The sequence below is a fragment of the Pseudorasbora parva genome, chromosome 5 (assembly GCF_024679245.1).
Source record: "Pseudorasbora parva isolate DD20220531a chromosome 5, ASM2467924v1, whole genome shotgun sequence".
NCBI classification, from domain to species: Eukaryota; Metazoa; Chordata; class Actinopteri; order Cypriniformes; family Gobionidae; genus Pseudorasbora; species Pseudorasbora parva.
Genome location: NC_090176.1, coordinates 42857680 through 42874948, shown reverse-complemented (window position 1 = coordinate 42874948; position 17269 = coordinate 42857680). Strand labels below are relative to the sequence as shown.

At 35.6% G+C, this 17269-nt stretch overlaps 1 protein-coding gene across 14 annotated transcripts in view; it reads left to right on the top strand.

Moving 5' to 3' along the window:
- ttn.2 (titin, tandem duplicate 2) overlaps positions 1 to 17269 on the top strand; it is a 171547-nt gene that overhangs the window by 52510 nt on the left and 101768 nt on the right. For 9 of the 14 annotated variants that reach the window (XM_067444370.1, XM_067444373.1, XM_067444378.1 and 6 more), the window contains 27 exons: positions 57 to 335; positions 445 to 732; positions 831 to 1109; positions 1206 to 1484; positions 1581 to 1859; positions 1953 to 2240; positions 2361 to 2648; positions 2918 to 3208; positions 3475 to 3762; positions 4231 to 4350; positions 4437 to 4710; positions 5012 to 5195; positions 6007 to 6090; positions 6830 to 7097; positions 7222 to 7482; positions 7754 to 7963; positions 8050 to 8127; positions 8224 to 8250; positions 8366 to 8419; positions 8519 to 8569; positions 8842 to 8892; positions 9256 to 9327; positions 9789 to 9848; positions 10037 to 10108; positions 10499 to 10666; positions 10840 to 10950; positions 11225 to 11335. In XM_067444370.1, coding sequence (XP_067300471.1) covers positions 57 to 335; positions 445 to 732; positions 831 to 1109; positions 1206 to 1484; positions 1581 to 1859; positions 1953 to 2240; positions 2361 to 2648; positions 2918 to 3208; positions 3475 to 3762; positions 4231 to 4350; positions 4437 to 4710; positions 5012 to 5195; positions 6007 to 6090; positions 6830 to 7097; positions 7222 to 7482; positions 7754 to 7963; positions 8050 to 8127; positions 8224 to 8250; positions 8366 to 8419; positions 8519 to 8569; positions 8842 to 8892; positions 9256 to 9327; positions 9789 to 9848; positions 10037 to 10108; positions 10499 to 10666; positions 10840 to 10950; positions 11225 to 11335 — 4815 coding nt within the window. Of the gene's footprint in view, positions 1 to 56; positions 336 to 444; positions 733 to 830; positions 1110 to 1205; positions 1485 to 1580; positions 1860 to 1952; positions 2241 to 2360; positions 2649 to 2917; positions 3209 to 3474; positions 3763 to 4230; positions 4351 to 4436; positions 4711 to 5011; positions 5196 to 6006; positions 6091 to 6829; positions 7098 to 7221; positions 7483 to 7753; positions 7964 to 8049; positions 8128 to 8223; positions 8251 to 8365; positions 8420 to 8518; positions 8570 to 8841; positions 8893 to 9255; positions 9328 to 9788; positions 9849 to 10036; positions 10109 to 10498; positions 10667 to 10839; positions 10951 to 11224; positions 11336 to 12157; positions 12291 to 17269 lie in introns of those variants that run through there. The other 5 variants (XM_067444369.1, XM_067444375.1, XM_067444368.1 and 2 more) reach the window with 5 other exon arrangements.

The following is a 17269-nucleotide window of genomic DNA, read 5'->3' as shown; positions in this document are numbered from 1 at the left end:
ATTTTTTTTAAATAATTATGTAAATAAATTACTTAATTGATATTTTAAATTTCTAGAACCTGCAGCAATTGTGGATAAAACAGAGTCAGTCAATGTAACCGCTGGTGAAACCGCAGCCTTAGAGTGCACTGTATCTGGAACTCCAGAACTAAAGCCAAAATGGTTCAAGGATGGTGTAGAGCTGTCTTCAGGCAGAAAATACAAAATCACCTTCTCAAAAATGATCTCCAGTCTTAAGCTATTGTCAACAGAGAAAAGTGATACTGGAGAATACACTTTCGAGATTAAGAATGAAGTTGGCAGTGATTGCTGCAAAATGAACCTCACCGTTTTGGGTCAGTAATTATAAATGTCCTTGTATATAATATTTGTTACAATCTTAGAATTGTTTGTCATTCCTTATGAAGCCACCAAAAGTTGAGTATGTTGTTTTTGGTCAAACAGACAAAATCGTCCCTCCTTCGTTCTCACGAAGACTGAAGGACACACAAAGTATTGTTGGCAAATCTGTTGAAATGGACTGTAAAGCTTCAGGGTCTGCACCTCTCACTATCTCTTGGTATCATAATGAAGAGGAGATTAAAAGTGGGCCGAACTATGAGATAACATTTGCTGAGAATACCTGCATATTGAAAGTACCCACTCTGAAACTTTCTGACTCTGGCACATTCAAATGTAAAGCAGTGAACAGTGCAGGCATGGCAGAGACATCTGCTTCCTTAATAGTTAAAGGTTAGTGTTTACTGTAAAATAATTTATAATAACTAAGACATGTAAATCTTTCGGTTAAACCACATTTCACAACCTTTTCCCTATCATATTTGCTACAGAACCCCCCTCTTTTGTGACCACACCTCAACCTGTGGAAGCCCTCCCAGGCACAAATGTCACCTTTACAGCAACCGTTCAAGGAAGTACCCCAATGAAACTTAAATGGTTTAGAGGCAGCAAGGAAATAGTGTCTGGGAAAAGCTGTGAGATTGCTTTAAGAGGAGATACAGCAATTCTAGAGCTCTACAACATTGATAAATCTCATGCTGGCGAGTACACTTGCCAGATCATCAATGATGCTGGGAAAGAAAGCTGTCCTGTTAACCTTTTTGTTAAAGGTTAGTTTTAATTTAGTTCTTATATGAGTAACAATTTCTTATATACTTGTTATAGCAGAACTTAGTTTTTCACATATATATGCCATTTTCATTCAGAGGCTGCACACTTTGTCAAGAAGCTAAAGAACCTCTCTGTTGAAATGGCCAAGTCACTGGTACTTGAATGCACATATGCGGGAAGCCCAAAGATTCTTGTGAAATGGCATAAAGATGGACAGGAAATTTACTCCTCTTACAAGTACAACATTACAACCACTGAGAATTCCTGCATCCTGGAGTGCCTAAACAGTGATAAAGAGGCTGCTGGAAAATACACTTGTGAGGTTTCTAATGATGCTGGACATGACACTTGTGAAGCAACAGTGTCCATTTTAGGTTTGTTTTTGAGTAGATGTGCTTAATATAAGCTATTGTGAGAGAGTATCAAAACGTGCATGGTTGTCTTTATGGAATATGTTTTGTCACTTTTAGAACCACCTTTCTTTATTGAGAGTTTGGAGCCTATGGAGGTCACTGCAGGTGATGCAGTTTGTCTGAAATGTCAGGTTGGTGGCACTCCTGAAATTAAAGTGTCATGGTTCAAGGCAGATGGCAAAGTGCGTTCTTCTCCGACCTGCAAGATGGAGTTCTTCAAAGGCACTGCCTGCCTGAAACTAGCTAAAGTTGCCAAATCTGACATTGGTGAATACACATGTAAAGCAGAAAACAGCATAGGTTCTGCCTCTTCCAGCTGCCACTTAACTGTACAAGGTGATGCAAATTTCTTTCTAAAGCTCTGAATCTGTCTCTTAAATGACTATGTAACCACCATCAATGTATTTTGCTTAATGTTTTTCTTTCCAGATGTGAAAACACCACCTTCTTTCCCTAAAAAGATTACTAGCATTACACAAATTGAAGGACAGCCTGTCCAGTTTGAATGCCGTGTAGCAGGATCCTCTCCTATGGAGGTCTCTTGGCTCAAAGATGGTGAAGCTCTTAGGAGCGATTCAGAATACACAATGTCTTTTGATGATAACTCTGCTGTCCTAAATATAGCCAAGGGTGAAATGAGACATTCTGGTGAATACACTTGTGTTGCTACTAATAGTGTTGGAACTGCTTCTTGTAGAGCCAAGCTCACGCTTCAAGGTCTGTTTATCTCTTTTATATTGTTCTCTGATTAAATGAGTTTCCTTTGTTGTGAAACGCACTGAAATGGATGTTAACATGTCTATACAATTGTACTGTTATCTCCATTTAACTCCACAGAGCCAAGATATCCACCTGTGTTTGATAAAAAGCTCATACCTGTGGATGTGACAGTGGGAGATACTGTCGAACTGGAATGCCACATGACAGGATCATTGCCTATAAAAGTCACTTGGTCCAAGGATCACAAGGACATCCGCACAGGGGGCAATTATAAGATATCGTGTATGGATAACACCCCACATTTGACAATTTTGAAGGCTGATAAAGCAGACTCCGGTCGTTATTCTTGCCATGCTAGTAATGATATTGGGAAGGACTCTTGTTCCACAGAGGTTTCTGTAAAAGGTATTTGGTCACTGCTTTTTGGTGTGACTGTGTCTTTATTGTCTTGGGATTGACCTGTGGTGCTTTGTTTATTTTGTTTGTGTCTTCCATTCTTTATGCCTCTGCCTTTATAATGTTTTTCTTTGCTTGCAATAGGTCAGCAGTGACACTGTTGAGAATCTTTTACAAATTCTTTAACTAAGTTTCGGTATATACATTTAGATAAAAGAACCACTTTTGTCTATCATATATGTCATGTCTAACAGCACCTCTTTTTATTGTTCCTATAGAACGCAAAATTCCACCTAGTTTTACCAAAAAGCCTTCAGCAACTATTGAGGACATTGAGGGCAAAATGGTGAAGATTGAGGGTCGTGTAGCTGGATCACAGCCTCTGACTGTCAACTGGTTTAAAGATGGCAGCGAAATCTTCACCTCTGACTGTTATGATGTAACCTTCAAGAGCGGCCTGTCTGTCCTGTGCATCAAAAAATCTCAGCTGTCAGATAGTGGCACATATATGTGCAAAGTCTCCAACGAAGCTGGCACTGCCTCTTATGAAGTGTCAGTTCAGATTACAGGTATATTGTTGGTTTCCATGTCAAGTTTTTCATATTGCCATTGTCTTGTTGTAAATATACTGTTTCTTATAAAAAGTACTGTGGCAGTACTGTGGTGCAATGTATCAGATGGTAACTCAATGGCATTACAATTCTTGAATTAAAATAATAGCACTTTATTCTTGGAAGTACTTTGGTAAATACTATAGTACTTTCTTGAAAAGATGTATGTAATTCATTAAATGTGAAATGTCCCTTTTATAAATGACTTTTTTCTCTGAATACAGAGCAAAGGGTACCCCCAAGCTTTGACTTGCCTCTTAAACCAGTGACTGTGACTGAGGGTGAGACACTTACCCTCAGCTGCCATGTACGTGGATCTCCTCCTCTAAAGATTCAGTGGATGAAGGACAGACTGGATCTTTCTTCATCTGCAAAGACTAAGATCACATTTGTTGATGGCACTGCCACATTGGAGATTATTAGTGCATCTAAGACAAATGCCGGAGATTATCTCTGCAAAGCAACCAATGAGGCTGGTAGTGAGTTCTGCAAATCTAAAGTCACCATCAAAGGTATTTTCTTCTGTGTGTGAGGAAAATAATGGTTTTATTGTTCTTTGTATTTATTTATTTATTTATTTGTCTGCTTTAATATTCCTTTAATCTTTTTTTCTTTTCTTTTTGCTTTATCCTAACCTTTCCGTTCTGTTGGCTGTTTGCCAATATCTTCTAGGATTTATTAATCTTTCATTAATCTAATACTGTCTTCTGTTTTGTTTTTGTTTTTCTTGGTCTGGCAACAGATTACTGTTGTCAGGCCAAGCATATGCTTGTTGCTTACAAACAGGTCTTAGTGATTGTTTTGGCTAAATACACTTCTTTGCAAATGTTTTATTGCCATTCTTATTCTTCATACAGCTGTGCTTTTTGAGTTCAAGCTCAACAGGTCTTGAGTTTTTGTTGTCTAAAATTATTTAACCCTGGTTCTTAATTGTCTTTAGCTAAAAACTTATGTATCTTACTGCAAAATTCCATTAAAAGTTTCAGAGAAGCCAGGAGCTCCTTTCCCAGCACAGGCGGTACCTTCACCACCACAAGCAGTTAAAAAGTTGGACAACTTGTTCTTTATTGAGGAGCCAAAAAGTGTCCATATCATTGAGAGTAAGTGATTATCCTTTTTATTGACGGACTGTATTGAAATGTAAAAAAAAGTGTTATTGAAGCTTTGTATGATTATATTTTTACAGAAGGTACAGCTACCTTCATTGCTAAAGTTGGTGGTGACCCCATTCCCAATGTGAAATGGATGAAGGGCAAGTGGAGGCAGATGACTCATGGTGGTCGCATCAGTATTGAACAAAAAGGCCAAGAGGCCAAGATGGAGATCAGAGAGGTGACCAAATCTGACTCTGGCCAGTACAGATGTGTTGCTTCAAACAAACATGGAGAAATTGAGTGCAGCACGGACTTGAATGTTGACGAGAAGAAAGGGACAACTTTAGAAGTGGTCAAACTGAAAAAGTAAGTGTGTAAAATTGTTATCCATCTTGTAATCTCTCTCTCTCTCTCTCTCTCTCTCTCTCTCTCTCTCTCTCTCTCTCTCTCTCTCTCTCTCTCTCTCTCTCTCCCCCCCCATTATTATTATTATTTAGATGATACATGGGTATTAAAGCTAGCTCAAGTTGTTGTTGTTTTTAAATTATTCTAAGGACAAGTAGGGGCCAGGAGCCCCTAGCTTTGTGAAAAACTGTTTTTATATGATAACCAATACACTTTTTTTATTATTATTTATTTATTCATTCTTTTTTTTTTTTTTATACAGGACTCCGTCAAAGCAAAAAAGCCCTAAAGAGGACAAGGATATTGACATTGTTGAGTTGCTTAGAAATGTTGATCCCAAGGAGTATGAGAAATATGCTCGTATGTATGGCATCACAGACTATCGGGGCCTCCTTCAAGCTATTGAGTTTCTGAAGAGGGAAAAAGAACAAGAAAGTGGAAGACCAGTAAGATTCAGTCAGATAACATTTCGACAGCATCTTTTCCTTTGGTTGATAAAACTAAGCACATAGTTTCTGTATCAATTAATGATACATTACCTAAGGTCACACTTTAGATGAGGGTCCAGTTCTCGCTATTATGACTTTTGCCTCAATAAGCTTCTAATTTCTACTTATTAATAATTAGTAAAGAAGTTGTTAAATTATGTACTGGTAGGATTAAGGGATGTAGAATATGGTCATGCAGAATAATGCATTATTATGTGCTTTATAAGTACTAATAAACAGTCAATATACTAGTAATATTCATGCTAATAAGCAACTAGTTAATAGTTCCAATTAGACCCTACACTAAAGTGTTACCGTACCTAATTATCTCCCTGACACTTTCTAGTGTCTATCCAAATAAAGTGCACCTTTGTTATCAAGATTTTCAGTTGATTCATTATGACTCATTTTAATTGGTAATTCTTATAGTTTAGCATAAATTTAACTTGTTCCAGGAAGGCTCTTAGTGACATTTTTAAGATTAGCACATAATTATTCTATCAGTTTTTCTGTTTGTCTATTTATAAAAATAAATCAATAAATAAAAAGTGTACTGCGCTAGATTAACTGAGACTTGTTACAGCACTTGTACACTGTTGTCCCTTGTTTGCTTGATTGCTTCTATTGCTTTCCTCATTTGTAAGTCGCTTTTTTTTTTAAAAAGCGTCTGCTAAATGATTAAATGGAAATAATCTTTCAGGAACTTTCAAATCAGAAATGAAAGTAAGTTATATTAATTGTTTCACTGCTTGTATTTATTACATTACAGGAAGTGGAAAGTAGTGCACGGGAGTCTGAGGAAGATTTGGCTAAACTTGTTGCTGATTTGCAAAAGAGGATGGAACAAACAGAGGTTTGCAATCTAATTTTATTATTTGTATTAAATAAGTTCCTGCAGACAGCAAAAATGTAAAAGATGCATTAATATAATTGTATTATATAACAGACTTGTTTCACAACAAGCTCTTAAAGGGATACTCCAGCGCTGGGAAGATGAATCTGTATTTAAACTGGGTCATTAATGTAGTAGAGATGTGAAATTATTTTTGAATTTGGTACTTTCTAGACTGAGAAAACACATAAAAAAATTTTTTGTCTCATGGGGATGAAAGACAACAATTCCCAGAATGCTTCGCTGCCCTACGAGGCCACTCCCAAAGCCACCGCTACTGAATCTCATGTTGCACTGTGACTGGGTCACTTTCCCACCGTGTTTATTTTCAAAAAATCAGTTCAGTTAGAGAACAGACACTACAATTAAAAATTGAACGTGTCTGTACAATATAATGTGATTTAGCCGCTGAGGGAATGGTATAGCACAAACACTGCAGGAGTCAGATTACATTAACCGTGATGAATGAGCTGAATAAGCACGATCATTCGAAATATACTCCAGGGTTTCTACTGATACAAAGCTATATGCTAATCGCTGAAGTAACCCTTTAAGTAACTTGGGTATTTGTTACAATTTAACACTTGGCTTAATGCAACTTTGATTAGTGTCCAAATACTGTGTCTAAATACTTTATGGAGCCACTGTATGTTATTAACAAAGTTTTAATATGTTATTTATTTATTTATTTTTTATGCAGCCTGTCACTGTGATACGTGACATTACAGACCAGACAACTTCTGTTAAGAAGGAAGCTGTGTTTGAATGTGAGATCAAAATTAACTACCCAGAAATTACACTGTCCTGGTACAAAGGAACCCAAAAACTTGACAGTGGTGACAAGTATGACATCAAAATTGTGGGTGATCGTCACACCTTAAAGATCAAGGATTGCCAGACAAGAGATGAAGGCAATTATCGTATTGTGTGTGGCCCACATATATCTAGTGCCAAACTGACAGTGCTGGGTATGTAGCAACACCACTTGAGTCTCCTTTTAGTGAATGCAAAACTACATCTTGTACTGTGTTTTTCTTTTCCTTTTTTTCTTTTTGTGTTTTTTTACAATATTGACTCTCATTCTTTCTGCAGATGCTGAAGTGGAACAGCGAATGCAGGATGTGGCTGGTAAGGAAGGCCAGACTTGTACATTGACATGCCAGTTCTCTGTACCTAATGTAAAAACCCAGTGGTTTAAAAATGGGAAGATTTTAGAGCCTCATAGCAGATATACATTTGCTGTGGCCAATTACACTCAGAAGCTCTCAATCAAAGATGTTAGACCTGAAGACCAAGGAGAATATACATGCAAATATAAAAATCTTGAAACGACTGCAAATCTTTGGATTGAAGGTTTGTATAGACTCAGTGAACCGTCAGACTTATGATTACTGTAAATTATGCCATCTACTAACCTCTTCTATTATCATCTATGACTGCTATCATCTTCTTCACCATTGATGGAAAAACTCTTCTTATTTTAAATACCAGGGATATTTTGTCTTCACTTTTTTCCTGGCTTTCTTTACTAGAAAATCTTAACAAACTGTATTAGGCAAAATTTTACAAAAGGTTCCACATCGGATTCAGTCCTAATCATCCACCTTGCGTTATCTTTTTCTAGCCGAGCAAATACATTTCACCAAACGCATCCAGAACATTGTGGTGCGAGAGCATCAATCCGCCACTTTTGAGTGTGAGGTGTCTTTCGACAATGCTATTGTAACATGGTATAAGGACACTTGGGAGCTTAAAGAGAGCCCCAAATATACCTTTCAAAGTGAAGGTCGACGGCACTTCATGATCATCCGCAACGTTACCTCTGCCGATGAAGGTTTGTGGAGTTCCAGTGCGGGACCATTTTTCGTTTTATTAATATTAAATAAGAAGGCCCATTTAACCAAATCAATAATCCTTTAGGCGTGTACTCGGTCATTGTCAGATTGGAGCCCAGGGGTGAGGCTAAAAGTACAGCTGAACTTTACCTGTCAGGCAAAGGTCGGTACAGCTGTCGTGCTCCAGCATCTACTTAACTAGCAATCTTTGGAATATCAAGGCTGCTTACATTTATTTTGTCTATTTTTTTTCTCTCAGAAATTGAAATAGAAAGTGTACCTTATGGTAAGTATATGACACTTTTTCAAGTTTTCTAAAAACCTATAGTGCACTTTGACAGATTTCACACAGTCCATTAATTTATAAGTAAAATTAAGAATGTTAATTAACACTCACACAGACATCCCAGATACATCAATACAAGTGCCTGAAGCATCTGCGTTAACCATTGAAGGTAAGGTTGGGATTTTATGTAAAATTACGTCTAAAAATACATAAATCCTTATCATATGAATTATAGAGAGTTACTCACACACTTATTATTTTCAAAAAGCTGAATCTTCCACGGAATATTACCATTATGAAGAAAAAATGGAAACGCAAGGTAAAACTGCATTATTATAAGAATAAAACTAACTTTACATCCTTTTCATATAGTATAATTTACTAAAATTTACAAAAATCACGTCAATTAACTTAATTTTCATTAATTAACCATTCATCTGTTCACCAACAAAAAATTCTAAAAAAATAAATAACAAAGGTGTGAGTTTTGTTTTGTCTGTTCCCCAACATCTTGCGTGAAATAACCAAATAACGCCAATATTTAAATAATTCGTCTTTTGACACGTGTAACAACTTTTTACTCTTCACCAGAGTATGTGAGCTGGACAGAGGAGAGTGTTGTAGAGGAAATATCAGTCACAGGTATTACTGAGAGCTTTTGGGTCAAAAAAGGATTTACCATGATGTTCTAACCCTCTTTTCACAAATTGTTTGCTCACATAATGTTATATCTGTGTTGTATGTATTTCTGTCATTCATATAATGTTTGTATCTCCCTTTGTCTCCACCATGCCATGCGCATGTATCATTAAGGTGTACTGTATGTGTTGTTGTTGTGTGTTGTCATTCATTTACCAGTCTGACTTTGTTAATATTTGTAACTTTACCAACTTAAACAAAAAAAAAAAAAAAAAAAAAAAGATTTTATGTTGTTATATGTTTCTCCAATGCCAATTATTATGGTAATTATGGTGATTATCTTAAATACTTTCTTTGTCTCATCAGCCCCAAGGGTCCCGATCGAAGAGGCTGTCACTAGAAAGACCTTGGGAATGAGAGAGGAGGCTCCAACGACAGGTACTGAAAGAGAAAACAGCTCACTGCTTTACTACTTGTTGGCAAACGCGCTTGCATTATCTTCGCATCTGTTTTGTTTATTGTGTATTTGTACATTTGTGTTGACTTTCACATCCTTAGTTATGTCGTGTCATCAATGTTGTTTGCTGTCAATGTTTGTGATATTTGCTTCTGTAGCAGCTGCAAATAAAATAAAAAACTATTTGTATCACAATAAATATTCATTTGAAATGTTGCACAACTATTTATTTTTTACATTACACATTTTTTGCTTTCTGAATATTTTCTTGATTTCAGTACTGCTTTGATGCTATTCTGTGTTGTGTGGATGTCAGTTCATCTATGTGTAAATGTCAATGAGATCTGCTTAATTCTTGGTCTGGATCTCATGCATGGTTGCTCTCAAAGCTGAATCTATTAATTTTGATATTATAGAATAATTGTTCTTAATATTCTCAAAGAATTCAAGGAACCCGAACCATCTAAACCAGTGGAGTTAAAACCTGAAGTACCTGTCAAAGGTATGCAAATGTCTGTCCAATGTGCTCCAGTGTTTTAATCAATTTCTGTTTGTCAAAAGAGCACTTTAGAAACTTTCTTCAATTCTGTCTGTGATGTCAATATTTTGTAATATTGTAATTGTTTGTCATATTGTAATTGTCTCATTGAATATTCTTACAACAATTGTAATAATTTTTTATCCAAAAAGCCAAAATGCCTGTGGAAGAAATAGTTACTGCAGTTACTGTGCCAGAGCCAATTGAACGCCCCACAGCAAAAGGTATGCAACGAATAAATGCCATTATTTCCTGTTCTGTCACATTAACTGGTTATTAATGTGTGCATATACATCTCTTAAGCTGATCAAGTCCTTACGTCCTTAAATGTTTGTTTATATATGTTATATCCATGCATCCACTTTTTGTGAACAAAATCAGACATCCTCTTTATTATTTTCTTGTTTTATGTTTGGTATCTTTATTGATGTCAAGTCTACTTGTTCTTGTTCTTATCGCATGCAGACAGCAAATCTTGTGTCTGTCCATTTTTATGTTGTCTTTTTTTTTGGGGGGGGTAATGATTTTAACTGCTTCACACTGTGGTTTTCATTTATATCTCAACTCTTCTGAAACACTACAAATGCTAATACCAAAATATGTGTCATATGAAGAAGTGCCACAGCCAGCATCACCTGTAGCCCCTGCACCTAAACCCGAAGAGCCTAAAGCTGCACCAGTATCTGAGCCCAGACCAGAACCAAAGCCCAAGATTGAACTTAAGCCCGAGCCTGAGCCTAAGCCTACACCTGTGAAGAAGCCGGATTCCCCCCCAGCTAAAGGTACTGTTAATTTCTTATGGTTTATGTTGAGTTGGATCCTTTTCTACAAGCTTTTCATATACTCATATACCCGTCTTGTTGCAATTGTCCAGTTTCCGTTAGGAAGTGCATTGAATGTGACACTGTGTTGTTTGACATGTGCTTGTAAACAAATCATTGCATGTTCTTTAAAGTTCTTGTGGAGGAAAAGAAACTAAAACCACCAATTCAAGAACCACAAAAGAAATTACCATCTAAACCTGATGAAGCAATTGCAGTTCCAATTGAAGAACCTCCAAAGAAAGGTATTGAGTCACATTGTTTCTTTTGTGTGTGTGTTCTTTATTAACTAGACACACTCTTATAAGTGCAAGCCATTCGCATGACTTGCAGTGGCTTTTGTTTGTCAGTGTCTTTGTCTTACAATTATATTGTTTTTTGGTGTACATTTACTTTCCTTTACTGTTCATTGATTCTTGTCCAGCTTCGATTAGGAAGCATATTTTATGTGACGTTGTGTGTTCTTTGACGTGCTTAAGCAAATTATTCTTTAAACAATACAATACATGTTCTTTAAAGTTCTTGTGGAGGAAAAGAAACTAAAACCACCAATTCAAGAACCACAAAAGAAATTACCATCTAAACCTGATGAAGCAATTGCAGTTCCAATTGAAGAACCTCCAAAGAAAGGTATTGACTAACTATGTTTTCTTTTATATGTGTTCTTTATTTATTATCCACACTCTTATGAGAAACACATGACTTAGTGTCTTTTGTTTATGCCAGTGTCTGTGTCCTGCAATATTGTTTTTTGATGTATGCTTATTATATGCTGTTCAGTGCTTCTTGTCCAGCTTCCATTTGGAAGCATGTTATATGTTAGACTGTGAGTTATTTGCCGTTCTTATGAAATCAAGTCTTTAAACAATACAATGGATGTCCTTTAAAGTTTTTGAGGAGGAAAAGAAACCTCCAATTCAAGAACCACTAAAGAAATTGCCAGCTAAACCTGATGAAGCCATTGCAGTTCCAATTGAGGAACCTCCAAAGAAAGGTATTGGCTTACTTTTTTTATGCAGGGCTATTTCTTTATAATCTTGCCACATTCTTGCGAGGAACACATTACCTTACTGTGGCTTTTGTTTGTCATTGTCTTTGTCCTGCAATATTATTTGGTTTCAGCATATTGTTCATTGCTAATGCTTTATGTTGTGTGAGTTTATTTTTCACTTCTCATATACCTGTCTTTATTGTTGTTAAATATCCAGCTTCCGTTAGGAAGTGTATTTTATGTGTTTTTTGTGTCTGCCTATGAAATTATTCTTAAAACATTACAATGCATGTTCTTTAAAGTTTTTATTGAAGAAAAGAAACCAAAACCAACTATTCAAGAACCATCAAAGAAAGTGCCAGCTAAACCTGACCATGCCATTGCAGTAGAAGAACCTCCAAAAAAAGGTATAGACATAGATTTTGTGTGTAGGGATATTTCCGTTTGTATTCGTCTTTCTTAAAACAATACAATGCATGTTCTTTAAAGTTCTTGTTGAAGAAAAGAAACCAAAACCAACGATTCAAGAACCAACAAAGAAAGTGCCAGCTAAACCTGACCATGCCATTGCAGTAGAAGAACCTCCAAAGAAAGGTATAGACATATAGGTTTTGTATGTAGGGATATTTTCTGTTGTATTTGTGTTTCTTTATTTACTTGCCACACTCTTAAGAATAACTCTTGACTCACACTGGGTTTTGTTTATGTCACTGTCTTTGTCTTGCAATATTACTGGGATTTGGAGTATTCTTATTTGCAACTTCTACCATATCTTTTACATCTTATGTCTTGATTTCTTATTTATCTTAAGCCTTGCATATTTAGTTGCATTCATACCTGCCTAAACTTTCTTTCACTCATCTTGTCTCACTCTTAAATCAGTGCGATTTGAAGCATTGTTCTTAACTTTAATATTCTTTCTAAGTGCAAGAACCTTCCGAAAAGCCAGAGGCCCCTCTGAAATTGGCTACTCGGAGAGAAGACTTGATCGAAGAAAAAACGCCTAAAAAACAAACAGTTTCTACCCCTAAAAAGCAAGAAATTGTGCCTCAAAAGGAGGAAATTGTGCCTCAAAGGGGAGATGTTTCTCCTCCTGCTAAACAGAAAGAGGAAATGCTACCCAAAAAGAAAGATGAGGAAATATTACCTAAAAAGAAAGATGTCCCTCTTCCTGCTAAACAAGACAAGGAAATATTACCTAAAATGAAAGATGTCTCTGTTCCTTCTAAACAGGATGAGGAAATATTACCTGAAAAGAAAGAGGTTCCTCTTCTTCCTAAAAAGAATGAAATTGTACCTCAAAAGAAAGATATTCATCTTGTTGCTAAACAGGATGAGAAAATATCACCTAAAAAGAAAGAGGTTCCTCTTCCTCTTAAACAGGATGAAGCAACTGAACCAAAAAAGAAAGATGTCCCTGTTCCTCTTAAAGAGGAAGAGGCAATTGAACTGAAAAAGAAAGATGTTTCTTTTCCTGCTAAACAGGATGAGAAAATATTACCTAAAAAGAAAGAGGTTCCGCTTCCTCCTAAAAAGGATGAGCCAACTAAACTTAAAAAGAAAGAAGCCCCACTTCCCCCTAAAAAGGATGAAATTGTACCACAAGAGAAGGTTCCTAAAAAAGATGTTCCTCAAATGATACCTGATAGGAAAGAGATACTTCCCACACAAATTTCGAAGAAGAAAGAAGAGAAAGAAATGTTCTTCGTAGAAGAAACTACACTTCTACAGAAGGATGTGATACTTTCCACACAAATTTCAGAAAAGAAAGAAGAAAGCAAAGAGATTTTCTTCAGAGAAGAAATTACACACCTACAGAAGGAAGGATCCTTTATACCAAAACTGGAAGAGAAAGAAGATACTTTTCCTAAAAAGAAGGAATTGGTTGCTGTCATTAAAAAAGAAGAGGTCATAATGCCTCATAAGAAAGAAGTTCCTGTTCCTGCTAAAAAGGATGAAGAAACTATACAACCAAAGAAAGAGGTGACCCCTACAAAAGGTACAATGAAATCAGATAACATCTGATTGTCTTTTCTTCTTATTCATTACTTTCCTGTCTTACAACAAGTTTTCTTTGAAAACATCTTCAAATATTTTATTGCACTAATTTCTTAGTGTATGTGTAGTCCCATATATGTTTGTCTCTTGTCCTTTTTATTCTTCTTCATTAACCTCTTACCACTCGCTAGAGTGATCTCTTGATACTATAGATGTGAATTTTCACCTACATATATTTTAAAACTGTGCTAACCGAAAATTAAATACTCTCTTAAGTTGTTTCGGATTCAACATGGACAGAATCTCCAAAAGAAGAACTGCAAAGAAAGCTGGATACAATTATTTTTCCACCAAAGAAATATGAGAAGACTGAAGGTACATAAATCAAACACCACTGGATTCTTTGTTACCTTTTTTATTTTATATTCTTCTTCTTTTGAACGTATTTTCTCTTGTACATCATCTTTTTCTAATGTTCTGTTAAAATTCCATGGGGTATACTAAGCACAGCGATATTTAATGTTTTTCAAGTGGGTAAAACAAAATGTTCAAACTACACAAACACCACAGATCACTTATGGTTTAGAGTCGCCACACCCTGTTAAGGTACAGATTACGTAATCCTTACAAAATAATTTGTGTAAATGTAAATTAAATGTAATGGCTCTTAAATGTAATCTTTCTTTTAAAGAGTTTGTTAAAAGCCAGAGACCGTATTAATTAAATTAAAAAATGTATTAAAAAAGTTATTTTTCAGCAAAAAGACATATTTCTGACATTTTGTATGAAGTATAGGCTACCCCGTTACCAGATTTAGTATTCGTCTCCATTACAAACGTATTGTCTTTCTATTATCTATGAATCTCTTCGTTCCACTGTTGGGTAAAAAATTCTTCACAATTTTTCACCACATTCAAGATCTTCAAGAATCCACTTCTCTCTTGAGGAAAGATGAAGTCACACCATCAGACAATCGGCATATTGCAATGAAGACAATGCTAATGGAAGAAACTTCTAAAGAGCATATCTCTTATCAGAAACCTGTATCACATGCAGAAATATTGTATGACAGAAGAAAGAGCACAGAAATTGACAGTTTACACATTTCAAAACTGGAGGACTTTGCAAAAGAAAGTATATTGTCTTCAGAAGAATTTAGTATGAGTGAAACATTTTCTGACGACAAGCCATCTAGAACACTTTTAATGACAGGTAAGATAAAAATAAAAATAAACAGTGCTTACATTATGATTTTCATGATCAGAGTTAAGAGGTGCAACCCCTCTACATTTTCATTGCTCAGATATCTCCAATGTCAAAATAAGGAAATAAGAAGAGATATTTCAAAGCCAGAGACAACATCAATCTTCCACATTCTCCTTTTACAGAAGCTATTTTTCAGCATTATTCTTTTGAAGTACAAGAACCTTTCAAAAAGCTAGAGGTCGCTCAGTTATCGGTTACTGAGAGAGGAAATTTTATTGACATAGGTAATAAGAAACCAGTTGCTGCAGATAAGTTAGAAGTATAAAGTACCTCAGAAAAGAGAGACAGATGCTGGTCACCAAAAAAAGAAAATTGCGGACAAACTTCCTATATTTCCTATATATTTAATAGCAGTCCAAGACAATAAGGTTGCTTTTTCTCACAGAAAGGAAGAGGGAATATTGCATAAAAAGAAAGAGATTCCTCTTCTTCCTTAACCCTCTGGGGTTCTTCGGTCATTTCTGACCCGAATTTTTTTTTGAAAGAAATGTTAAAAATCGTAGCTTCATCTGAATGGTACGAAACTTGGTGAGGGTATTGGTACTTGGTATATGGACAGAAAAAAAAATTGGGGACAGGATTGGAAAAGTCTAAGTGGTCGTAAAAAAAATAGTCACACTCGGGGCCTTCGGGTCAAAAAAGACCCCCATAGGAAATGAATGGGAAATTGGCAAAAATATGAAAATACAGAGTTTTTTTGTGCATATAATCTACAAATCAGCCAGGATGCAGAAAAAAAAGGACTCAACAGTGAAGGGGTGAATCTCTAAAACATCAAGAGTGCAAAACAGACAAACAAAAACTCACACACACACACACACACACAGGTTCTGTAATGCACTCTAGTGGTAAAAATGTGCTATTGCGTGATAAAAATGCTCACTGTGTCCACCAGATGGCACCAATCAAATAAAAAAATGCTTTCATGAGGCCTAGGCTTGACTCTAAAATGAAATACAGCTTTAATAAAAAAAGGAAAAAATAAATAAAATAAAATTCTATTATATTCAATGGGAAAAAATGGGTCATAATTATTGCATAAATATTATTTATAAATCATAAAATTATCTCAAAACACCAAAAAAGAAAAGAAAAAATATTATTGAACAAAAATATATTTCATTGATTTTACTCAATTTTTTTTTTTTTGATTCCCGACCTCCGGGTCCTTTTAGACCCGAAGGTCCTGAGTGTGACCCATAAATGAAGAACCCCAGAGGGTTAAAAGAAATATGAAGTTGTATCTAAAAAAGGAGAGGTTGTTCTTCCCTATAAAAAAGAAGATGAGATTGCTCTTCATAATAAAAAGGCTTCTTTTCCTGCTAAACAGGATGAGGAAATGGTACCTAAAAAGAAAGATGTTTCTCCCAGAAAGGGTGAGGAAACATTGACTAAAAAGCTAGAGGTTCCTATTCCTTCTAAAAAGAAAGATGAAATTGTATCTAAAAAAAGAGATGTTGAAATTTCCCATAAGATGGAAGATGAAACTTCAAGAGAAAGAGGTTCCTCTTCCTGCTAAATGGGATGAGGAAATGTTACCTAGAGAGAAATATTTTCCTCCCATAAAATATGAGGAAATTGTATTTGAAAAGAAAAAGATGGTTCTTCCTCACAGAAAGAATGAGGAAAACTTGTCTAAAAATAAAGAGCTTCCTCCTTTCCATAAAAAGGAAGAGGAAATCTCTTCAAATGAAGCTCAAAAGAGAGAGGTTCACCTTCCTGCTAAACTTTATAGATTCCTAAAAAGAAAGTTGTCTCTCCCCAAAATATTGAGGACATTTTGACAGAACAGAAAGAATTTCCTCTTCCTCCTAAAATGGAAGATGAAATTGTACTTCGAAAGCAGTTCCTTTTCCTGCTAATCTTTATGAGGATATGTTACCTAAAAAGAAACCTTTCTCTCAGAAAGGATGAGGAAATTACATTTGAAAAGAAAGAGATTGTTCTTCCTCTAAGAATAGATAAGGAAATATTGCCTGAAAAGAAAGTATTTTCTCTTCCTCTTTTAACGGACGAGGATATTGTATCTAAAAAGAAAGTGCTTCTTCCCCCTCCCAGGGAGAAATAGGAAATATTACTGGGGGGAAAAGAGGTCTCTCTTCCTGGTAAAAAGGAAGAGGAAATTGTAACTATCAGGAAATGGGTTTCTTGTAGAAAAGATGGGGGGGAAAAGAAAAAAAAAACTCCTCAAAAAGAAGGCTATTTTTAATATAACCTATATATTTGTAATATAACATATATAATGAAATATTGTCTTGCAAGAATATAGTTCATCTTCATAAAAAGGATGAGGAAATTATACTTCAAAT